Source organism: Dermacentor andersoni, chromosome 10 (assembly GCF_023375885.2).
Source record: "Dermacentor andersoni chromosome 10, qqDerAnde1_hic_scaffold, whole genome shotgun sequence".
NCBI classification, from domain to species: Eukaryota; Metazoa; Arthropoda; class Arachnida; order Ixodida; family Ixodidae; genus Dermacentor; species Dermacentor andersoni.
The window spans coordinates 83,285,294-83,311,001 of NC_092823.1; the positions used below are offsets into that span (position 1 = coordinate 83,285,294).

Here is a 25,708-nt window from a genome sequence, read left to right on the forward strand (position 1 = left end):
TGTATGAAAAGGTCAGCAAACTGGCATCTTTTATAGGCTGGTGCTTTCTGCACAATGCTGTATGGCCATCTTCAACAAGCAGTTTCCTTTTCGGTGATGCTTCAGTCAATCTATCTGCAACATCAGGTATATAGATGTCGTCTTGAGGGTTGCCAATTTCAAGAAAGTGCGTCTAATGAATCGTGCAATCGCACATGTTGAGCTAACTGAAGCAAACAAGCAAAACCTTTTTTACAGCTTGTAAATACATATTTAAACGCAAAGCAGAAAAATGTAACCACCCATAATTTAAGCCAAGCCCTAGTTGGAATACAATAATTGAACAGGACTAAATAAATGTCCAAATGACAGGTGCACAAACCTAATTTGTCCTGCTTTGTTCAAAATTTTCATACATTTCAGTGTCTTGCGTGACGCTTTGCTAAATAACGATTATAACAGCTTGAAGCTATTCATACTGTTGCAGCCCGCGCATTTCAATTTTTAGATACGGCAATGACTTTTGACTGCATGTAGGCAGCATAACTGTACCAAATAGCTGGCCGCCGCATTCCCGTAACGGTGAAGATCACTTTTGTACTCCAGACGCAAGCAAAGCGCGCTATCATCCTCATGCATGGCAGCATCTCCACTATATAAGGAAAATTTTGTCAAATCGCTTCGAAGGCAACAAGGGTCCATGAATGTGTCCGACTTTGTCACAACGGTTCATCAGCCACGGAAGTCGTGTTGCTTCTGTTGTTATAGCCAGCTGTTACGGCGAGCTCCTGACAACACAGGGTCAAATATATAGAGCATGCAAAATTCATTACGATTGCTTCACTTATCGTTCATTCTCCTGGTTTAATTTTGGCAGACATGAATGGCTGTACCAAAGCGTGCGAGCACTAGACAAATAGCTGACGTAACCGGCAACCCTTTGTTTTGCCAGCATCGAAGTCCGGACTACTTGGCTGTGTGCCTCCGTATTGCAGGGATGCAGTTCAGCAGCTTGGAGGCGTGGTGCGGCAACTCCGAAAACAAGAACAGCACATGAAGACTAGCTGCCATATTTTTTATGGCTATTGAAGAAATAAGTTTCTGGCATTATGTTAAATGACAAAGCATGAGCGGCATCACCACCAAAATCATTTGCTGTGCCACAGGTTACTTGTACTGGCATGGGTAAGGGACTGTATTTGCGTAGTGTGAAACGATTACTGTATGCTATACGATTGGAAAGAAGAGATAAAAACACTGCATATCGTATACCAACATTCGATTGTTTCTCTGAGGCCGAAAAAAGTATAGCTCCCTGCAATGTGTGGTGTCAAACATCCTATAGTAACGACGTCTGTAGGATATCCACTGGTTAAAACTGATCAGGTCTTCATAACCTTGTTTGCCCACAGAACATCCTATATGGGACTCAAATGTTTGGATGTCATCCGTATGTCCAGTGGATATCCGTGAATGTTCTGTGCTGGACATCGGCGTTCGTACCTTATCCAGATGTCCGTAGGATGTCGGAGCATTTAGACTTTTGAGCCCTGTTCCAGAGGGCCCAGTATATAGCCATACCAAATGAAAACGTAGAGGCACACAAAGCCATTTTATTTTACTTAACAACGGCACATGCTACACTGACAAGAAATGTTGAAAGAAATGTGATAAAGTGAGAGGACTTCACCGCTTGAAATGTCACACGAAAACACTGAAGAGCGAAAGCCTATAGGGACACTAAAAGAAATAAAAAAAGCAGCGCATTGTCAGAAAATAACCCACATTAAAACGTAGAGAAATGACAAATGAAACAGTTTATGCCACATACTTGGAAGCGCTGCGGCACAAAATTATTTCATTGAGCACCAAAGCAGCTTCTAGCGTTTGAATGCTGCTCTTTAAGGCAGAATCAGTCCACTCAATGTGTATTTCTTTCATAACTAATAAAACTTCACCTTCTTAGCCGTCGCATGATTTCGAAGGTAATTAAGTACAACTACACGCTACTACATCTAGCTTTGAGGCCAACATAGCACAATATTTGCCACCTGTCGGGGCTAAAATAGCTTGGGCAGTGCTCTTGTCGATAAAAACAGTGCAGAAGGGCACTTGTGGTAGCAGAGAGGTTGAGAGTCGCATTACAGTATCATTGATCCATTGAGAAGTGAGGGCCAGAAATGCTGAAATTGTTGCCCGCTCTGGGCGACACTATCATGAAAAATGCGGGAAGGGGCAAATGAATGCTTCGTCTGCCTCTGGCTTCAACTCGATTCAAGATTACGCAGCCTCCAGTACTAAACTCGCGGCAAGACAGCCTACATGATGTCACTCCATCTTGGCATGCCCTCTCTTTGCACATGTGGTAGATTACCTCTGAAGCAGGGTGCACGGGCTGCATATGCACTCATTTGCGCTTACAGCCATGCGCACAACCAAGGCTGCACCAGAAAATGAGACGTGCACCAACTTAACCCCCATGACCGTATCAGCTGCGGGGGCGGAGTGGATGCGGAAGCATGCGCGGCTGCGCTTAATTCGCACCGCCGATGAGAAGATAACGTCGACATGGCTTGAGATCGTATCATTTGTAGCAGACTGCCAAATTTGACAAAATGAATTGTATTCTCATTCAAATTTGTTTTTTTTTTCAATGGCCTGATAATTATAAAAATTTTGTGGCCCTTTTCCATGTAAGATAAATCGATTAATGACTGTACTTATTTGCATAAAAGGTCGAATTTCAGTACAGCAGTATTTCGATATAATGAAGCAAATTGCCGATTTTACCGACTTCGTTATAGAGTTTTAACTGTAATTGCTTTTCTGCAGCTATTTTGGTTGAATTTCAACCGTGTTGGTGAGCTAGAATATCTCTGGCTGTTGTCGGTATTGCCATTTGGCTCGAGGGAGCTGAGGGCTCTGCTTGGTTACTAAATTCTCGAGCTAGAGCGTCGGCCCTCTCATTCCCCTCGAGCCTGGCATGTCGCGGGCACCAGATCAATCTGTAGTTATGCGCAAGTCTATGACCCATTAACTTCAGGGTTGTAATGGGCTGCTGCATGCCTCCTGCAAGTACTACAAAATTGCTGACCGTTCTCCTCTACGTTTTTGGTAACTTATGGCTAAGGCTATGGTTGAAGCTTCAGTCTTTGTAGTCAAAGTTATCTGTATAGAGGCGCTTGTAAGCAGTTTCATGTTATTTACTATCGTAACTACATGGCTCAGTCTGTCATAGCTCGCTGCGTCAACGTATGTTACGCTCGCGTCGGACCCGAATTTTTTCCGGAGCCACTTCATTCTTTGCTTGCGTCTGTTTGCATGATAATTGTGGTTCGTTTTTGGGGATAGGTGCTACTGCAACCTTTTTGCAAATTTCATGGATTACATCTGTCAGCTCCTCATGGAGGTTCTGAGGGTAGGGTGGGAGCCCATTTCTGATCAGGAATGCCCTGCTGGTAGGGCAGAGCTCTGCTTTAGCCAGGACTGCTGTGCTCAACTTGTTGCAAGTGTTGGGTTTGCCCAGAGCCAAAAGTCGCACTGTCGATGTTCCTAGGGGCAGGCCAAGTGCTATTTTATAGGTGCTCTCAATGAGGGAGTCCACACGGTCCTCCTCTCCCCTGTCCAGCATGTGGTATGGTAGTCCGTACTTTGCCCTGGTCATTACAAGTGCTTGTATGTGCTGAATGGTATCTTTTTTCCTTTATACCTTTTCTCACACGCAAAAGATATGGAACTGCCCATAAATTCCTCAAAGGTGGGTAGGCTGCAGACCTCCGAAAAACTTAAACAAGCGTTTATATCCCAATATATTAAGGCTAAAAGAAATATATCAGACGCTTTACCCAGATACTTGCCTGTGGTGTGGCGATAGACCGACATGACACATCTCGTGGGGGTGCACTAAAAAACCAGAAAACCTAGTGTACTTCTAGGGGAGTAAGATAAATTTTAACACAGAACAATGGGAGACATAACTTGCCAGCTTGGACCCAGAGGTGCAGCTAGCACTTCTGGATCAAGTCCGGCGGCTGGCTAAGGCCAGTGGGGCTTTGGACATAGGGCCCCACCTGTTCAAAACTCAGCATCTCATGAGGGCAAAGTGTAGGAACTTACACTCATCCTACATTTGTGTGTTTGTTGGCTTAACACATACCAAAACACTGCTAATGGTAAGACTGACAATTATAGTATTCTGAAATTTCATTTGCTGTCCCAGTTTAATGCACCTTCTTAGTGTCTCTTTAACAGCTGTTTGCTGTGGAGATTGCAGAGGGTCACTGATCGGCTTATGGTGAAGTGTCCTTTGTTTAGAATAGCAGTGAACTGGACGAGTTAGCTCACTTTGCAAAAGGGGTATGTAACAAAGCACAAGGCCAAGAAGAAATGTGTCCTGTGGCATTCCTGTTGTCACAAGTGTCCTTGTCTTTCTCCCTCACATTGACCTCGTTACAGTTTTCCAATTCTTCTTGTGTTGGGGTAAACAGTAGTCTGGGTACGCATTTGTTGTAGTTATGCACTTGATGCCCCAAGTTTGTGCAAGGGATGCGATACCATTCTGGCTTCGCAGTTTTATGCAGGAACTTTCCAGTTATTGAAAGGGGAATGTCTACTGAGTAAACTTTTTTCTCTCCGTGTGTTTTCCTCAGGACTGTGGATGAACAGGTGGTCCATGCCATGGACAAGCTGGTGGTACTCTTTGGCTCAGAGATTCTCAAGATCATCCCCGGCAGAGTGTCTACTGAAGTTGATGCCAGGTAAGAAGACTGCTTTCTCTAAACCATCAAATGGCTACAGTGTGTTACAAAAGGGGCTGGAGTTGCTACATTGAATGTATGTAGCATATACAGACTTCATAAGAGACTTGCCCTCTTCATGAAATGCTACTGTAGTGCATACAGACGAGGATAATAGAAGGCAAATGAATGCACAGATGTGGTGATTAGTTCCAACAACATTAACAGGACTTTGTTAGAACTTGGCACCGTGTCTGTATGTTAATGTGCCCTCTGTTGTCCTCTTCTGCAGGCGTTATACTGATATTCCAAGATGACAAACCAACAAGCCTCATTGCGACACTAGTTTACACTCCTCAAAAATGAGTTACGATTGACTGGCCATAAATACATCAGTCACATAATTTTATTCTGAGGCACCATAGACTTCAGAGGAATGTACCCAAGGTGTAATAGGGTGGTGCTTTGTATGTCTTAAATCAGTTCTCATTATTACGTTTAATAAATATCGGCTTATTGTGCAGCAAGACATGTTCAATTTCTTTTTTTCAAATAAAAATATAATCTGGTTACCAGGTAAAAGGACGTGAACAAGTTAATTGTCGACTGCAGATCAGACTATTTTGATACTCCCTAATGCGAAATTTGAGTGCAGCTCGATAGGTGTTTTCATTTTGCAGTACATATATTGAAGACTTGAGACCGAAATCACCGCACTGACTGGTAGTGGGACAGTGTTGTCAGCACCTTCGCAGAGGGAGGGGCAGTATTGGAACACTGGCATGATGAACGGCATCGGAGCCGGCTGTTGACGACGACGAATGCGCAAACAGTGGCACGAGCGCATTCGCGCAGTTACGTCGAGGGACACCAATGCTCGACCCAGAAAAAGCACCCAAGAGCTGGGCTCTAAAAATGGCCAAGTGTCTCATCCAGGGGGGTTTTGGCCCAACCCCGAACCGAAAACCGTACCAGAACCGGAATTATAGCCAGAACTGAATCCGAACAGATACTCTTAGAATGTGCCTGAACCTGAAGTGACCCCAAACCAACAAAAATAACGGTCACCTGTTTGGCACTAAACAGTTCAATCACATAGGGTGCAAGCGAGCGCTCATGATTCTTCGAAATAATTGCTTATCACTTGGCGCACCACATAAGAACATCGTTACAACTCGCTAGTTGCATTATGTGCTATAATTGGGAGTAGACGATGGGTATGGGCTGGTAACTATACGGCCACCTTGGCAGACACTGGCACTTAGGAACTTGGCCATGCCAGTTGTGTTCCGCCGCTGAGGCGATGTTTCAAGGGCACCGCCGAATGACAATTTCTGTTGAAGCTCCTACTTCGGCCATTAGGCTAGCTATTACTAGATACACTACAAATGCAGACATCGGCCACTTTTACTCGGGCGCAACAACCCAAATAAAAAAATGTACTTTAAAATTCATGACGTCGTACTTATGTATAGGTGTGTGTGTGGATATTTGAAACTTTCTGATAACGAATTGAATAGTGTCCTATTCAATTTGGTCTTCGAATCAGATAGTCACTATTCATAAAGGCAAGTCTGTTTAGAATACTTTTCAGGTATTTCAGTGTCAACTGCACCGAAGTAAACATAAAATTGGAGCGAAAGTACAGTAAGCTTTCACCCCTGCAGTTATAATAAGGACATAATGAGAATATGTGTAGTGGAGCAGGCTACGTCATTTAGGTAGCCTTGCTTTACAGGCTGTACAGTGGTCATTCGCACCCATTGCGGAGCCCTGTCCATGCGAAGAAACTACTTGTTTGCTCCTAATGCTCAATTAGTGCTTTTAATAAGCAACGCTTTATAGCGTATTGTGCAATGACAGAATTTTGATAACTTCAAGAATACTGAGGTGTGAACCTTGTTTTATATTATAATGGCTATTCATTATTCGAAAACTATTTAAAAGGTATTCAATATTCGATTCGCTTTTGGCACTGTTTCGGTTCGTAACTGATTCGGTTTCAAAAATATTTTCGCACACCCCTACTGACCTACCAGCTCTAGGGTGTTGTCGCAAAATTTAGAAACTGGAACTTTGACTTTCATTTTCTCTTCTAATAATCAAACCATAACTGGGAAATCAATGAAAGTAGTTTTGAGGGGATATTTTCTCAGTCTAAATGGATTTACTGCATCTCTTTAGGGTCTGTGATGACCCACTTATGGGGGCAAAGGTTCGTGTACTCAATGTTTCGGTTGGCTCTCTTAGGCGGAGCCGCCGAGAACCCAATTGAGGACAAAGCCGTTGGTTTGAACACACACACACAAATACTTTTAATCAAACTAAAGAAAGCTTAAGATAAACAGAAGAAAATAGAAAGCAAAACACTCAAGCGGACATTGCGGTAAGGAACACACATAGGGCTTGCATGAGGTTAACGAGGGCGCGAGTCCGGGCTTGCCACGAGGGTGGGGACGCGTCGCAGTCTCGACGCGGCAACACGGTGAGAAGCTGGCAGAAGGAGTGGCGCCGGTCTCACCAGAGGTCGCGGTGTAAGCTGACCGACCGGGCGCCGGGGAGACGCCAGGACAGTCCCAGGAAGCGACGGCAGGAGGTCAACCACCGGAGCGGGCGTTGAAGACGGGCCGTCGGGTTCCGGACCCGAGCCCACCAGGACTTCACCCGACCGGGGCCTCCTGCCAACCTGTTCCTGTGCGTCGCCCGTCTACCTGAGCGTGCCGTCAGCTCCTCAAGGCCGGTGAGCTTTTGCGCCAGTGGGCAGTGCGAGAACAGTCGGGCTTCGGGCCCGAGTTCTACGCCAGCTGCCCGGCCAGAACGCCACCCCCGTCTGCCGTGCCGCCTGCTGCTCGAGGCCGGCGTTCGAGCTACCGCGCCGTGGGCGAGACAGGAGCAGTCGGGCTACGGGCCCGAGCTCTACCTCCAGCTGTCCGGCCAGAACGCCGCCGCCGTCCACTCCTGCCACCAAGCCGCCCACTTTACCTCGCCTAGCCAGAGCTGGCGCGCTCCGGTCGCTCGGTCGGTCAGCTTACACCGCGACCTATGGTGAGACCGACGCCACTCCTTTTGCCAGCTTGTCGCCGCATCGCCGCGTCGAGACTGTGACGCGTCCCCGCCCTCGTGGCAAGCCCGGACTCTCGTACTCGTTAACCACATACAAGCCCTATATGTGTTCCTTGCCGCAATGTCTTCTTGAGTGTTTATTTTAGACATGTTTTCTCTTTTCTTCTATTTATCTTAAGCCTTTTTTTTTCTAGTTTGATTAAGTCTTTGTGTGTTTGTTCAAACCAACGGCTTTGTCCTCAATTCGGTTCTCGGAGGCTCCGCCTAAGAGAACCAACCGAACCATTGAGTACACGAACCTTTGCCCCCATAAGTGGGTCATCACAGGGTCCCGTTGAAGAACCGCTGGTGGTCAAAATTAATCTGAAGTCCTCCACTGCAGTGTCTTGCACTGTACTGCTTCTTTATGTTAAACAATGTTGGTCACTCGGTCAACCAGTCGGGAAGTCCTTGTGCATGCATCTTGCATTATAGTGGCAGTTATAAGCCTCATTACATCCATAAATTAATAATAAAGGCATGTTGGCCATCATCATCTTATGTCCACTGGGGAACAAAGGCCTTTCCCAGCGATGTTCAATTTCCCCAGTGTTCTGTCGGCCAACGTTTCTAATTTTATTGCATCACTTGCCTCTTAGGCCGTCCTTGACGGCACTTTTCTTCACTTCGCACTGATTCTGTAACTGTAATAGACCACATGTTCTTTGCCCTAAACATTAAATGGGCTGCCTAAATTTTGCTTAATTGTTACTACTATATTGGCTACCCCTGTTTGCTTCCTGATCCACATCGCTGTCTTCCTGTCTCTTAATGTTGTGCCTATCATTTTTCATTCCATCACTCGTAGCATAATCCCCAACTTCTCAAGCTTATTTACGAAGATCCAAGTTTCTGCCCCTTATGTCAGTACCAGTAGAATGCAGTGATGGTAGTTTTTTTTTCAAGGGTAGTGGTAGTTGGCAAGCCATGATTTCACTTCACTTTGTTACCCCTCTAAAGGGTATTACATAAGGGGTGGATAAGGATGGCTTAGCCTGCATATGTGGCAGGCAACAGGCATTATAACTTTTTATTTTTTTGTAAATGTCCTTGATCAGGGTCTCTCAAGAGAAATTGGCCTAGATAAACATAATCTTGTACAGAGTTTAGAGGCTGACGGCTGCCCACGAATTCTCATTCTCTTGCCAGGCTGGTAAACATTACTTTTCTTTTCTGCATAGTTATTTTGAAACAAACTTTTATACTTCAATAGCCAAAGTCCTAAGCATAAATTCGGCTAAAGATATGCTGGCTGTGACCAAGCTTGGGTCTGTTTGATTCTAACCACCACCTAGCGCGTACTGAGTGGAAACATGTTTCCGTTTTCTCAAGGGCACAGACATGCAAGAGATGCAGTGCGTTTTCTTTACTCACGTATGCATGTGTGAGTTGCAACAGAGAAATGTGGGCACTGCGCCTAGGTACTACAGACACGGACACATATTTGCCCATTTGTCCCTAGTTGAGCTATACTATGTGACCGTAGATAAATAGGTACTCCGGAATAAGCTTTCCTTCGATACGTCTTTCGTGGTGTACCGATCACAACATTGCACTTGTGATTTGGAAGTCTGTTAGTCCAACTGGTTCGAACGGCTTAAAAAAAAAAAATCTGCATTACTATATCATTTCTCCCTTTCACTTCTGCAGTAGCTGTTTTTTACCTATGCTTTACAACCAGGTGTGACATGGAGGGTTCCTGCCAAGGGGAGCAAAGCAATCCAGTGTGCTGGTGGGGGCTTGGGTAGATGCCACCTTCGCGGCTGCAGACTCATAAATAATGACATGTTGTTAGTGTGAATTTGTCATGTTGTATGCTTATTGACCACGCTGTCTGCATTGGCTGCTGATCCCTTTTGAACGGAAGTTAAGTGCCGGTTCTCGCGTAGTGCATATTGCCATCGGCTAGAGACCGAATGGACAAAAGCACACACTCCTTTGTAGTACCTATGCGCAGTCCCCAAATTTCTAACTCTCGCATGCGCACAAGCGTCGGGCATAGGTGGCGCAGCTCTCACTTGTCTGCGTCATTGACGAAAAGGAATCACGCAAGTGAAACACATTGTTGATAGTGGCCAAAATCAACACCTTGTAATCTGTATCACTTCGTGCCAGGAAGAGCCTTGTTAAGGTATGGTTTGTAAAACAGTGTTGGCAACTGGCGGGCTACCAAGAGGGGTTGTTTCCATCACTTATGAGGCATCACTCACGTCTACTCTCTCATGCCAACCTCTAAATTGAAACAATAGATTTGTGCGATTTCCTGGTGTGATTGACTCTATGCTCTTCATGCCATGCTTGTTCACTTATAACAGGTTTTGTTTAGCGACTCTTTTGAAACTGGATAGTCCTCACTTGGCTCTCTCTGCAATAGCCCTGTGGTTGCAATTTCTTCTGGTGCAGGCTGTCTTTCAACAAGGAGGCGTCCATTGCCAAAGCTTTGCACCTCATCGCCCTGTACAAAGAGCACGGCATCGACAAGAAGCGCATCCTCATCAAGCTGGCCTCCACCTGGGAAGGAATTCAGGCCGCCAAGTGAGCTCCTTCTTCGCCACTTGCACGAGGGCTTGAATTATGAGAGAAAAAAAATTGTCGTCCATTTGAAAGTAGCCCGAAGCTATGAAGGAAATACACACAGCTACCCCAGGCAGAGAGCTTGCTGTTAAAGAAAAACTTGTCTTAACTCGGGTACTGCACAGTGCACCATCACCTTTCCGCAGCAGTCGTTCTGCCACTTGACTGAATCGGGAGGCTAGCAGACATGAGGGCGCACAGTTACTACAGAATAAGCTGAAGCCAATGCATAACCCTTCAGTGCTCCATTGCATAACTGCAACAGCTTGTTGCATGTCCTCTCTGGCGAGATTACTACTTTCTAAAATTGTGCTATCAATGCTAATCCATCATTGCTGTTGTCCTGTGCAGAGCATTAAGTAGCAATTGGCACTGACAACCACCACTTCGATTTTTGACATGGCTAAGCAGTTGTAGGCTAGGTATCGGGACATCATTGTAGCATCACGGCTCTTTGTAAAATCTAATTTGAAGCTGTGGAAATGAAAATAAAGCTTATTATGAATTTGCCTGCTTGTAAGGGCATAAAGTGACATTGGTGCACAGCAGTGTTCAATTGAAGACCAGTCTTGAGCATTGCTTATGTAAACATTTGTTCAGTTGTATGGCCACGTTTGCCAAGGGTACATTGCAATGGAGATGCTGAACATAGTCTTTGACTTGGACCTGCTGAGCATGCCTTCCTTTTTTTTTTTCTCTGCTGTAGGACCATGTTACTCACTTCAGAAAAGTCTTCAGTGGTGTTATCAATCCTTGTTGCTTTTATTTCTAGGCAGCAGCAGCGTTGAGGCTCTGCTCTGATGCCTTTGGTACACGTTTTTTGCTAGCTTGACTAAAGCTATGGTATCTCTGTAGCATCTGAATGTGGTGGTGGTGCAGGTGACGCTGAGGAAAAGAGTGCTTGGGAAGAACAGCATAACAATGCATGATTTAGTGTTGCTCTCTCTTTGAGAGAACATACAACTTTAGTGGAGTTTCATTGGTGCTTCATGGAACTAGATATAACAGCAAGATTGGGTACACATATTGGCCATTGAGGTCTCTGTAGGTCATGTATTATTTCAACACATTTCTTGAGTGTGCCTTGCCATTTTTTTTTTCTTTTTTGGGCAACTTTGGGCTTTGTTATAAAAACTAGATTTCATACTTGCAAGAGAAACTAGAAGTCGGGACGGGGCATCTTCTTGAACGATCACTTTCGGCGGTACTATCGCTTTCGCATGATGTAGTGCTCGACAAGCCAGTAGGCGTGCACTGAAAGTGATACAGCTGAAAGCAACCGTCCGGGAATGCGTGCCCATATCTTCAACAGCACCCTTGTACATCTGCTTCGGCTCGATAGCTTTGGCCATGGTGCCACAGAAAGTTGCCGCTGGGTGCAGTATGTCGAAAATATAGCTTGGTAAGGTCTCGCTTTCTGTGTAAAAATTTTGACAAGTTATAGCTTTTATGACCTGCTGCGGTGGGGAAGTGGCTGCAGCATCCTGCAACTGAGTGCATGGCTACGGTTTTGTATTCCCGGCTGCAATGGCTACGTTCCGGTGGGAGCCGAATGCAAAAACAGTCATGTATCATGCTTTGATTGCACATTTACCCTTTACGCATGGAAGACAAGCTCAGCTCATCCATCAGAAGCTTGCCAAAAAAATTTATAAAAAAATTAGCAATGAGACCAGTTCATCCAGTTCACTTTTTTTTTGTACAAGCCTGAAGAAGACTTGAGCTTGTGTGTTGCTCCGTGCTTCTTCTAAATTACGTGCTTTCTTTGGGGCTTGTTGTAGGTAGCTTCAAATGGCACAAGGAGCTTTGAAGAGTGAAGTTGGGAGCATAAACTTGCTTGTGTGCAATGAAGCCCACCTCTGTTACAGCTAGTGTAAAATTTATTTCTTAATAAGCTTCACCTTTCTGATGGAAGTTCATTGCATGGTCTTGCTTTATATGATCATCAGAATGTTTGCACCTAATTGTGGGGGCATACACTAACTTGTGTGCAGTAAAGCCCACTTTTGTTTCAGTGTAGAAAAAAATTTCAGTAAAATTGGCCTTTCTGACAAATTTATTGCATGGTCTTGCTACATGATTGACTCATTTGCACGAAAAAAAATAAAATGAGTCTTTGCTGCATGTTCCTCAAATTTTTGTATCGTCCTTAAAGGCTTAAAGAAAACCATGTGGTCAAAATTAACGCAGAGCCCACCAATAGTGCATCCGTATCCACTGTGCGGTGTTGGGACCATAAATCCGATAATTTTCTTTAAATACCTTTGATTTAGTAATGTTTTAGCCACCTTGTTCTTTGTTTTCTCTTCCGCACACAGAGTTCTGGAGTCTCAACATGGTATCCACTGCAACATGACCCTGCTGTTCAACTTCACACAGGTGGGGGCAGAGATAAGCTTGCTGTGTCACTATTGCTGAAATGGGACTGGCTTCTGCACCCTGTTCTGTCACTTCCGCACAGCCTCCATCAAGCTCGTTTGCTTTTTTCCCCAAAAATCATCATAATTGAGACACTTCTCATTGAAACAGTTCAATAAGAGTGTGCAGGATGATCAAAAAGTGTATTGTGGTGCAAAGGCATCTGACGCCATCTAGCACGACGACACGTTCTCATGACATCTGGGAACTACAATGAAACTTCGTGCTTATCCCTTTCTGGCACTGTGTGCATACGTGCTCACCAACATAATGCATCAAAACCAAAAGCACAGATGCAAATGTTTAAGACAGGCCGTATACATTGGTGGTGCAAGTGGACTTGTGCTGTAAGCTTCACTAATAGAATAGGCTTCTGTTAATTCGATTTTTTTTGTTAATTTGATCTTGACTGAAGGTCCCGGCCAGTGCCCACACATTTCCAGCGACCAAACCTTTGCGATTTCACTCCTGAAATTAGTTTCATCAGGTAATTAGAACTTTGCTGGACATCATGCATTTGCTCGACTTCAATGGTGACTGCAGTGGTGACTCCAATAGCGCTTAGGGTTCAGCGAATTCATTCAACATGCGTTATCTTGCACCGAAAACGGCTATTTTCAGTCTGCCTCTGGAAGATCTGAAAGTGAAAATGGTAGATCATAATGAATTATCACAGTGTTTACTTAATTAGGGTGCCACCCCTTTTTTTCCAAGCAAATATATCCGAAAATTGCTTGGGTGGTGCTGTCTGATGCCGAACTAAAACAGCATTGGTGGCGTTCACAAGAGCCTACAGTCAAGCGAGCCTAGCCAGTGTCACTGCCATCGCACGATGGCAACCATGGATGGTGACAGAACTAGTTCACACATAGCCCGACTTATAGCCCGACTACGACGCCATGCCACTTTCAGTATAACTACAAAAGCACATTCAAATTGTAAGTTATTTTACATGTTAAACTAGTGGTAACAAGTCATGCCAGAATCAGTTGTGCTACATTTCTCTTGTTACAAGATTGGGTGACAATTAGATTTCTTTGTTTAGGAACTCTAATGTGGCTTTTATGAAGGGAGGACGTCCTGGGGCAATCCAACAGAACTGTTTTAGTAGCATAAACATACAATGGTCATTTCTAGGTTAGCTTTCTAGTTTGAAACCTATAAAAGCTGTATACGCATTAGATTCACTGGAGAGCATGCTGCTTGCACCCTGGGCCTGACATATCATGATAGTAATGCGAAGGTGAAAGGCTCCATTTTTGCAGGACACAATGTTAGGGTAGCTAGCGATGTGACTTTGCCTTTTTGTCAAGTTTGTATGAAAGGCGGCCCACCATGGGAGTGAGGGAAAAAGAGTGACTCTTGCTTGATATTTGGCATGAATTCACCGGAGGGCTTTATTTCTTTTAGCCCCCGAAAAATCAAACACAGTTCCACATTAAAGAAAATTGAAAAAAAAAAAAAACGTACTAGCCTTTTCTTCTGGCAGTGGGAAAGTACTGCATCTGTAAAAAAAAAAGTACATGTTTTGGAGTAAATATATAGTAAGTGTAACTAATTATAATTGGTTTTCTGAGTTACACAGATAACCTTTACTTCCTGCTGCATTGTTGGGCATACTTCAGTTGAGTGCAACGACCATTTTATTCGACTTTGACGAAAACAAAAAAAGGTAGTTGAAGCTTATCGTCTGGATTTGTGGGGGCACATTGGCGACGGATCGAGATCCGTCACTCTGGTGAAGCCCGTATCCTCGACGACGTCCGCAGGCGGTGGCGTGTGCAGAGGCAGGCGTGACGCTCATCTCGCCCTTCGTGGGGCGCATCCTGGACTGGCACGTGGCCAACACCAACCAGAAGAGTTTCGAGCCTCTGCAGGACCCAGGTGTGAAGAGCGTGACGCGCATCTATGAGTACTACAAGCGGCACGGCTACGCGACCGTCGTCATGGGGGCGTCATTCCGCAATGTGGGACAGGTGCGCGCCCTGGCCGGCTGCGACCTGCTCACCATCAGGCGAGTGTGCTCGGGCAGGGCGCCAGCAGCTGCCTGCGTGTGCGTGCTGAGGTGTTATTGTTGGACGTGCGCTAGCTAGGCTGTTGTCAACTATAGTGTGGGGTATTGTGCTCACTGAGACTATTGTAGAAGGCAGCCCGGGTAGTTGCCGAGCAAGATGTATCTGAGTTGACTCTTATATTCTTTGTTACGGTGGGGGGGTGCGCAGTGAAAACTGACAAAAAAAAATGGATCTGGATTCCAGACTCGGGGGTAGTTGAGGTCCATAAAGAAATTCGCAATGTAAGCAAATAAAAATGCAGGTAGAACTTGTAGGACTAGGAACAAGACTACAGAGTTTACTTGCAATAAAACTGTGTCATGCATTCGAAATTGAAACTTTCACAAACCTTATTAAAACGCTGTACTGGCTGCACAAATGCAGCTTGCACAGGTAATCAGGCTCATTGGCTGACGCTCTGCAGGGGTAATTATAGTAAAAAGTCCACTTATCTAAAATAATGAAATACAAATTTTGTTTTCGTTTAATGGAGTGTACACTAGCATTAGAAACTTGAAGACAGTTGCACGTTAAGGAAAGTTAATTTTGTTTGATTTCGCTAGCAGGCTTATCTTCCAAGACATTCATCACCAATTTGTCGCATGCTGCACCTTTGCTATCAACATTCTCGCTTCAAAGTATGAAAAACGTGCGCTGAAGTGACAGTGTTGGTGCAGATACATGTGCTAAAGGGATGAAGCTCGCTGGGCATTACATGCCAGGCTGATGCTTACAGCTTGGAATAGTTGCTCTTTTGCTTGCACCTGGTGGGAAGAAGCATGGACTACACAGCTGCATCTCTCCAGGATTAGTCTCTGTGCTGGTATTTGTGCCTCGGAATGGGGAATTGGCCACCATGGTGAACAATTTCTGAAAGATACTTCGCAGCATGAGCCTTTCAGGAAGGTCGAACAAAAATAAACTTGCCTTAAGATACGACTGTTGTCGAGGTTCCAGCGTAACCGCTTCAGTCACTGCGTGCATAATTTACCATGCCATGATAGGGCACGAAAGGCAAGAGCACCGATAAAAATATTTAAGATGTGTCGCTTGCATCTTGAAAGAGACTCCAGATTGGACGTGCATTTCATGTTTCGATATTAATTGTAGTGTGTTGTGAAACGAATTGGAAGGCAGCACACGGCTTGGTATTTGCTTTTAGTGTTGGCACGTCATTCTGTAGGGGCTTCACTTATTTGTTTCCCAATGTTTTGCATCTGGCGTGTTATTGAAGTGGCTGCATGAGGGCTTTACAATTATACTAGCCATAAATTATTTGTTGATTTCATGCCTGACTTTCCTGTAGCGATCTTGCATAGCATCCACATTTTGTAAACTTGAGAAACCTCGCAGAAGCATTGAAAGTTCTTAATTCATTCTGCAGCTGTGTACTTTTCACGGTTCTAAAGGTGCAAGAATTGTCGTGAAACTAGATGTTCAATGTGCGAACCAATTGGTGCCTCAAGGAGTAAATGTAGATGCTGAAGACAAGAAAGGGTAATGAACCTTACCGATTGTAAATCCACATGGTCAGTGTGTTTGCTAATGAGAATAGTGCACCTACGCAAGCCACATACAGCTTGCACACCAGTTAAATGAGTGAAAGCCTAACTTGTAAGGCACCATGTGAAAACAAAGGGGCCATCTGTGGTTTCATCTTGTGAGCTGAGGGGTAACTAAATGCGGCAGTTGCCGTGGGGCATTGGAGTGGCAGTGGCATTCCGTCCCTTTATCAATGGCACAATGCGTAGCACATGATGGCAATTATGTGTAACAGCCCACAGAAAGGGCTGCTTTTAGAAAGAGAGACTTTCCACAATGGACCACACTCATTTCATCAGTCAGGTAATTTTAGACGTTTGAGGAATACAACAAGCCTCTTTTTATATGGCCTTCATTGGTTATAAAGAGATGTTGAATTCAGCAGAGATATCAGAGTCCCAGTGATTCCATGACTGTCGTAATTATTCACAAGAGGAAAAAAATAGTGGCACAACTATTTTTGGGATATGATTGGTGACGTTAATGTGATTTGCAATCTATCCCATGATGGGTATGTAATGGGTGGTGGTTTGTTTTATGTTATCGTGATTATTCTGAAATCCAAAGCTTGATGGCAACCAGCCTGGCTGGAAAAGTACAGTCATCCACAAAAGTTTACGGACCACGGCATCTCGGGAAAAGCAATTCTCAAGCAGCCTGTAACAAGTCTGTAAAACCCAACATCACAACGTAGTTCACATATACTGGTAGAGGCTGTAAATGTGAATACAAGGCTGCATTGTGAGGCTGCACAGATAGACAGCTTTTTCGTAGGTATTGTGTTCCGTAAAATTTTGTGGTTGAGTGTAGTGCATATAGAAAAAACGTGAAGTGAAGCACCTAGCAAAATGAAGTACCGAAATTTCATATCTCAGCCTCGGCTCCCTTACGAGAGCCTTGTTCACAATAAAATGCCTTTATTGTGAACATTGTTTCACGTTGTTGAAATTGACATTGTTTTTTTACGTCAATTTGTGTTGTTTTCTTGCAGTTGTTTGGTTATGCAAACATAAACCTATTCAAACCAGTATGAATCATGATTCTTCCATTTCGGGGTTGAACGAGAATCTGACCATATTCACCAAACCAGAAAGAAAAAAGTCTTGGGTTGACACTGTGCGTGTGTGGGCGCTTGTACTGTACTGACCAAGAAGTTGTTCTCCTCTCCATTGCAGCCCCGGACTCCTGTCCGAGTTGGCTAACTCAACCGAGCCCATTGTCCACCACCTGTCTGAAGCTAAGGGTGAGAGAATTCATAGCCTTCCAGCTCTCCCGAATTTTTCATGAAGTCTACGAAGTAGGGTTCGTTCTACCATTTTACAATTATTGTGGCAGCTTTTATGAAAAGAAATTCTGTTCGCAAAAAAAAAAGATCTAAAAGTGTTGCAAGATCGGGCACTACGCTATTGCAAAAATGCACTACAAAAAAGAAATTGTAGTGGTACCTGTACCTTCTTTTGTGGTGGTGCAAAATGTGGCGCTAGCAGGGTGCATCCTTCAAACAGGTTTATTCAGGCAAGTTCTGGAAGCAGGCAATATCGGCAACACCAGTCTCTCAAAACATTGTTGATCATAAAATTATGTTGCTTGTCACTTTTTAGACTTTGAAGGTTGCTGCTGTTTGTGTGCTATATCTCAATGTAGATGTCATTAATAAATGTGTGTAAGTATCCCACAATAAGATTGTGCTTGGGGCATACTTTAAGAAAAAGTGTTACCCACCCTCTCCACTGCTTGTGTTTTGCGATATTCTTACAAATTCTTAATTTTGCTCGTTTGTAAGTACAGCAATTGATGATTGAACGGTACCTTGTCTGGCTGGGACAGATATTCATATTGCATTGAAGTAAAATGATGCTGAAGAAGAGAAAGGGGTTGAGGTCTGGTTCTGCTTGGTATTTTTTAACGTCCAAATAAAATCTCCGATTTATTGACTTATGCTTCCTGTTGAGCATTTAACTAGGCCAGCCAAGTGAAATCTGAAGTGAGCGCACCATGTGCTGCACAATCACGTGTGCTCAAAAAATGTGGCATTAAAGTCTGCTGCTTGAGAGAGTCGTGCTGTGCTGCCATATTTATAAATGACGGGGTGCAGAACCTGGTGCATTTCCTCAAAGCAACCTTTTTTGCATGTTAACCCTTTGAGAGTTGCATTCCTTCCTCAAAACCATCGTCCCAGCTTCATATTCTTTTATTGCTGATTTAAATTCTTCAGTGACTTACTTTCAGAAAAAAAGTAAATTTAAGAGTTTCAGGTAACAATAAAACGACATTCTTTTTAAATGTGTGCAGTGTTACACATGGTTTCATTTTGAATTCATGAATAAACTACAGTAATAAATTTTTCACAAATGTGATAATATTCACACAACTTTGTTTCAGCTCTGTTGTTACCGCTAGAAATGCGCTCATTTCTGGTGCTTCAATGTTTTAACATCTTATTTCAAGATGTTTAAACGTATACCGTGACACATAAGATTATAGCCTGATCACTGGAGTTTAGAGTAGGTGTAAAGCAGTAATGCCATATTTACTCGCAGTATGATCGAACTTCTTTTGTCAAAGAAATTGATGCAAATTCAGGGGTGCGATCATTACACGGGTTAAATTTCCTGCTAAAAGAAACATTCTTTTTTTCATCCCGCGTTTGCTGCGGGATGACAATGGGTTAACAAGCAGGCGGCTGCCGCTAACAGTGCGGGACACCAAAACAAGAATGGCGGCCGGCAGAGCAAGCCGAACCCGCCGAACGTGATGATTTTTCTTCTCGCGAGTACATTACGCGCATTGAAACAGTTTCTTCCGTATCAGTAATGAATCATATCGTTAACATGGGCAAGTTTGCGACAATAACGTAGCGATATCCACTTCGAGGGACAGAAACGGAGATGGGCGCACTTAGCTGGCAGTGACATAGAAACACATGGCGGACAAGTTGCGTAAACTGCGGCACTTGTCTTTACTGCTATTCTAATGCGGCACATTTCCGCTTATGGTGGGCGAATATCTTAGCTGCGTTATAAGCGTCGGCGTATGAATAGGGTACACTTCTAACGTATCAGTGTAAACATGGCCACTATTGTTGCCACTTGCGATTTGTGGCAGACGAGAAGAATCGAAAGGTGCCTTTTTGTTGTTGACCAAGACCATTCTGATGCCTACAAGTAATAAAGCTGAGGAAAGTTTGGTTGTAGCTTTTGTTATTTCATGAAAGTGTGGAAAGTGATAAAAGGAATGAAATGGTGCATCTGCTTAAGAATGTTTGATGCGTGCATATCGCTTGGTATGTCTTCAAGAGTCGTTCGCATAGCATTCGACAGATGGTAAGCGTGATCATCATTAGCTAGACGGCACACAACATATCGCTGCGACAAGTTTGGGGTGCGATCATTATACGGGAAAGCAAAAAAACAAAACAAATCTTGTCGACAAAATTCAGGGGTGCAATCATTAGGCGAGTGCGATCATTATGCGAGTAAATACGGTAAGTGCTCACGCAGTTGTTCAGAATCCATATCTGAAACATCAAAGAAGCACCTCAAGGGTCGGCCCGGGCTTGTGCAGTGCTCTACCTCTCGGTCATGCTTGTTTGCATTACCAAGAGCTCGCTCCCTTCCCACACTTTCCCCTTGTTAGTGCTGCAAGATGAAGCTCGTCAAGCCACCATCCTCTTCAGCTCGCCCTCTCATGTTTTCACTTGCACCCAAAGCATGCAGTGCACGGAGTGCGATAGGATCCTATCGGACTTGGATTTTATCGGAATATGATGCTGCTGCTCCACTTTGGCTGTCGCTCTTGGTTGCGCGGTGCGTAATTTGGGAGGTGTTTTCACAAGCAGCCACTTGAAATTCAACTGTTGGACCATCTGCATCCATGGCAGTTTCCAATTATTGTCTAGGTATTCGTTTGTGGTGGCTGTGAAATTTTGTTACATTGAAATCGTTTGTAAAAACACTTTGTTGTATTGAGGTTCTAAATGCATGGTGTTTTATGGACAAGAGTTATGAAAAGTTAAATACTGTACTTCGTTGTATTGAGAATTTTGTTATATTGAAGTATGTTGTATTGAGGTTTAACTGTATATTGTCGCGTGGTATTGACGGTGAAGAACACAGTAACAACACTGTGAATGGCAAAATTAACTCTTTTCTGGGCACAGGTTCGCCCATTAATACGGGCTACACTCAAAGCGCGACGAAAGCGGTGAACACAGTTGGCGATCATTGAAAATGGATCTGTTGGTCAAGCGCGTCAGTTTTCATGCACGAGTCGTCGAAGGTTCCAAAGTAATCGCTGATACCCGCATGTCTTCCAGAAAGTACTACACAATTCGCATTAAGCATACAATTGAATTACAGAATCTTTGCTGACAACAGAGAAGGGATAGCACCATTGATAACATTCCAGTAAGTTACAATCATGTAGGCCCGACTTGTGCTGCGCGATAACATTAAGTGGCTAGAGGGTGAAATGCAGTCCCCGACAAAGGGATAAGTATGCGTATCAATATTAGTGAAAAATAATATAACTCTACACACGGCTGGTGAATTCACTGTTTGTCCTTCACCCACATGGGCCCTAGACAAATATAAAACATTTAGGTAAGTCATTTACACCACATTAGCTTGTATTATTGTGTTCCAAAATGGCTACGGTATTCGAAGTTAACATATGTTTTAGCGACCATCTTTAGCACTGAGTTTAGCAACTTTGCTTTTCTGACTTTAGCGACATGCTTACAAAAAATATGGCAACAGTGCCCGAGACCCCTTGTACATTATATTGCAGATCACTTTCAGTCGTTTTCATCGCTGAAGTAGTTGCTCTGATGAAGACCAGTCCTTTTGACAGAACGATGGCTTCAGTAAATTCCAAATAAAATGTAAAATATACACATACACATAATTACATACGTATAAAGAAGACATGACCGACGCTGACGAGCACTTGTCCGTGTCTGTCGTGCCTTATTTATGTGTATGTAAATTCCTAATACAGTGCAAAAAATACACAATGTTAGACCAACTAGCCCAACAGACGAAGATGGCTTCAGTGACATTGGTTGTTTGACATCCACAGTTTGTCACTTGATAAAAATTTCCTGGTTCAAATATCGCAGCTTTCAGCCTGCTGCTTTACCAAGCATAAACCATGATGGGCAAAACTCGGCCAACTTCATGCTTTCTGAAGTGATTTTCAGCCATTGTTTGGATCAAGCTTCTTGTACTGTTTCATTTCATTCTTTTTAATGTGTACTCCTTCCTGAAATGTGCAAATAATATGTGAAGATAATTTATTGTTAAAATCTTGTTAGATTTGAAATCTCCTAATTCAAATTGATAGGTCATTCAAAGCGATCAGTTGGTCGTGGCACAGTTGCACGTACTTGAATAGGGAAAAAAATTCTGGGAATTGGAACTCCAAAACCTGTGCAGTGGTTATTCTGAGCAAAATTGCTCGCTCCTACAAACTGCCTTTCTGAAAAACCTAAGCCAAAGGCCAAAGTCCGATGCGACGCTAGCCACTGTGGTGACGCGCAACGTCATTGCAGCAGTAGTGTCGCATCGAAATTACTGGCATTACACACTCAAGCTGGGCCCACCGTGAGGGTTTGCGGTGGGAATGATCTAATTTGAGTTCAAATCTAACAAGAATTGAGCGTTTTAGCTTTCGTGATCCTGATGCATTGTCCCCAGTGCACGCAGTACTTCTCCATGGCATGGAGGTTAAGTGCCGCACTATCAACGTTTTAGCATACTGCCATCACATACCATGCTTTAACGGATAGGCAGATTAACGATGCTGTGAAGAAATGGGCTTTTAAGGCACTCTGCATCGCCAATGAATGACCAGTGCTAAATGCTGTGACGCCGTATGATAGGCACTTAGTTTGGGGGGGCACGCCGTTGCGATTATCCTTCTCTTTGCATTCCCAGCTCAAATTAGCTGCACTTCCTCAGTAATTTCCAATTCCCCAAGACAGTTCTTCCAGAAATGCATGGCAGTTGCACTCAGTGATACAGTACGGTTGCTAACTGATAATTCAGGCAGTTCCGTGGAAATGTTGGACACCTTACAGCACACAGTTTATTAATGTGGACTCTGTTCAGCTCTGCCTGCACAACCATGTGCCAATTCGGCGACTGGGTTGACCATGTCAAGCAGATGAGTAACATTTTTGTTTTGGTACATCTCTGGCAGCTCCTCGAAACCGAAAGTAGCAAGGCCTAGTTGCCTAGCCAGTCGAGTCATATTCGACTCTGGCCAAGCCATGGCACAAGCCAAGTAAATCCGCTTAGTAAAAAACTGCATTTGCATTTTGTCATGAGTTCTGCAGATTTGTTCTTTTGCATACTAAATTGCAACATGTTGTTAGGCGATTTCCTTGACTGCTGTTAAAATTATTGGTTGGTCGCAATCATCAAGCAACTTCAAACAGTGCCAATTCTACACTCAGTGTCTCTGTTAAAGAGAACAGCGATTCAGTGAGTAAACTACCGGAAAATGACCTTTGCGAAGAAACATGCGTTTATAAGTCTATCGGAGCATGGTCGGTTTGTTTTAATGGCTGGGGATAGGGCTTTGGTGCATGCATTGACTGTACTTTGGTGTATCTGTAGCGACAACTAGCAATGATTGGGATACAGACTGGCCAGGTCGCATGCAAACATCTGCTTGTGCAGTGACGTATTGAACAGCTTTTTTAGCAACTTATGAAATAAAGACTTACTTTCTGACGAATTCTTCATTTCGTAATCTGTTCATTCGGAGTTTTAGGTAGTCGCCCCCGACCAAACCTCGATTATCGTTCTGCGACTGTATCGCATGCTGTCCCATATTCGTTACTGAATGTGGTATTCGAACGGACCCGTTTGTTTGAACACTGTCTTAACTGAATAATTTTAATTAACAATCGTTACTCTATTTGCTTAGTAGCCTGCTTTCTGAATTCTTGCAGCCAAGAAGTTGGACTTGAAGAAGGTCGAAGTAAACGAGCCAACCTTCCGCTGGGAGCTGAATGAAGACCAGATGGCAACTGACAAGCTGTCGGATGGCATCCGCAAGTTCGCTGCTGACGCTGTCAAGCTTGAGAACATTCTCCGCGAGAAGCTCAAGTGATTGCGGTTCTTCGGTTAAGACCTTCACATAGGAGGGCACTTCAGTGCCGTCAACGGTTGTCGGCTTGATTTGCTTGTCATCACCCCCACTCGCCCCCCACACACCTTTTTTTCGCACAATGTGTGCCCTTATGGTGATATGCTGGGAGCAAATTTCAAAGAAGCAGTTATATTTTTAATGCGAGTTTTGAGTACAGAAAGTTTTGCTATGAAAAATTAAAGCCACTTTTCGCAATATAACTTGTTGAGAGATGTTTTGTTCATAGAGAATAAAGAAAATTTTTGTATGTTGGCAGAAATGCACTTGTTTGGCCTCTTAATGTATTGTTTCATCACCCAACTGATAGAGTACTGAATGCGATTTCCACTGTTGCATATTGTACAGATAGTCATCCCTTAGTGTGATAACATGGTTCCGTCAGCATTTCATTTTAAGAAAATTTAGCTGTGTAGTTCCTACCTAAATTCACGGGTCTGTAGAAATGTTTTTTCTTTTTGGCAATCTTTACACCGATTTTAATGGGGTTTGTTGAATTCAAAAGAAAGTTTCATTCTAGTGACTCTCTGGAAGGTACTCGTCATTTGAGCTGAGATTCAAAAAGTACAGTTTTTCAAATTTTGAAATTTTAAGAAATTCCAGTCTTTACAGCTCTAACTTGGCAGTGAAAATTATTGCAATCATGCAGATTATGCCTGACATACCATCTAAAGCAGACAAAATTGATGTATGTATGCTGCCTATTTGTGAGTAAATCTGTGAGCAGATCTTTTGCAATATGCTTGTAAACATTGTGACAATTTTATGTAAGCTCTCAAAATTTTTATAAGAGATTCGTCCACTAGATATGAAACTGATGCCATTTACAGAACTGCAACATCTGTTTTGGTGCAGAGTTGCATATTTGTAAACTTACTGCTTCAACTATTCGGAAAACCAGTTTTTCGGAGTTCTTGTCGAAAAGTCCAGGTCCTAAATAAACGTGCTGCGCAGTTTCGGGTGCGAAAGAGGTGACTGTTCATGTCATCAAACCCTGATGTGCACACACACACGTACAATCGCGTGCAGAAGTTTAAGGACCGGCGTTGCCGCTACATTTTTTTCTTCTCGAGCATCGCGGCTGAAATCAAGTGTGCTGCCAGCGTGCGCCCGCTTTACCAGCGCCGTGCTTTCATGCAGTTTCACGTAGCACGGCTGTGCTAGAATTTTTAGTTTTTATTTTGCATGTGCCGTGGTATCTAGACTTTTGCATTCGACTGCACACGTACAGTCGCGATCAATTTGAAGGTGATCGCTCGAGCGGCGACCGAAACTAGGAGCAGCGCCACGTTACGTCATCACCGTCAGTCAAGAGGGAAACATCAGATAGCTTCCCTCTCTCTCTTTTGCTGTTCCCTGAGCAGGTGTCACTCCCGTCTGGCAACTCGCAGCTTTTCGTCACCCTTCACGAGATAACCTGCGAATTCATTTCGATTGCTTTATCAGCTATTGCACAGAGGCGTCATTGTTAGCCAATGTATGCATGAGGCAGGGACGCGCACACATCATTGCCATCAAACGGTAACAAACACAAAAATGTGGCGAGTTATTCTTGGGGGTGACGGTTGCAGCCTGTACGAGCGTAAAAGGGGAAGAAGGCAGCGCAATTTTTATCTTCGCAGTTCCAAAATCGGCCGCTATGCTGCTTGGAAGGCGCGCCGGTCGCAGCTCGAGCGATCACTTTCAAATTGATCGCGGCTGTACACCGTGCGTAGTCTGTTCAGGACACACGACTGAACAAGAGGGGTCAGCGGGACCCCCGAGCGTTTCCAGGGAAACATCACAATTAGAATGTCCAATTTGGAAACGCAATATTTATTTTGCTGTCAACCATTGCACCGGGCTGACTGGCGCGCTTTTGAGCTTCGGCCACCCGATTGCCACCTCTGTTTTCGGTGACGTAACGAGGCACCTTCTTTTTTTTTTTTTTTTCACGTCCGAAGCCGCGTTGCACTTGGCGCGGGTTTCGAATGGAGTCGCATGAAAGGGGCTGTATATAATTGCGGCTTCCTCGAGGAATTGAGGCTTCGCACCATAGCTGCGCAGTCAACAGCTGCCTAAACATATTGCCGGTTTCGCCCGAAGCATTGAAAGAGTAGCAAGGTTTAGCGTGGAGTGCTGAAGTGGCCTCGGAACGCCGGCGGGGCG

At 44.0% G+C, this 25,708-nt stretch overlaps 1 protein-coding gene across 1 annotated transcript in view; it reads left to right on the forward strand.

Annotated features, from left to right (window-relative positions):
- Positions 1-23,822, forward strand: part of Taldo (transaldolase) — a 35,149-nt gene extending 11,327 nt beyond the window's left edge. The window contains exons 3-8 of the mRNA XM_050191420.3: positions 4,629-4,736; positions 10,221-10,352; positions 12,710-12,770; positions 14,579-14,823; positions 17,581-17,648; positions 23,364-23,822. Of these exons, the coding sequence (XP_050047377.1) occupies positions 4,629-4,736; positions 10,221-10,352; positions 12,710-12,770; positions 14,579-14,823; positions 17,581-17,648; positions 23,364-23,524 (775 nt within the window). The 3' untranslated portion in view covers positions 23,525-23,822. The remainder of the gene's footprint in view (positions 1-4,628; positions 4,737-10,220; positions 10,353-12,709; positions 12,771-14,578; positions 14,824-17,580; positions 17,649-23,363) is intronic.
- Positions 23,823-25,708: the final 1,886 nt, after the last annotated feature.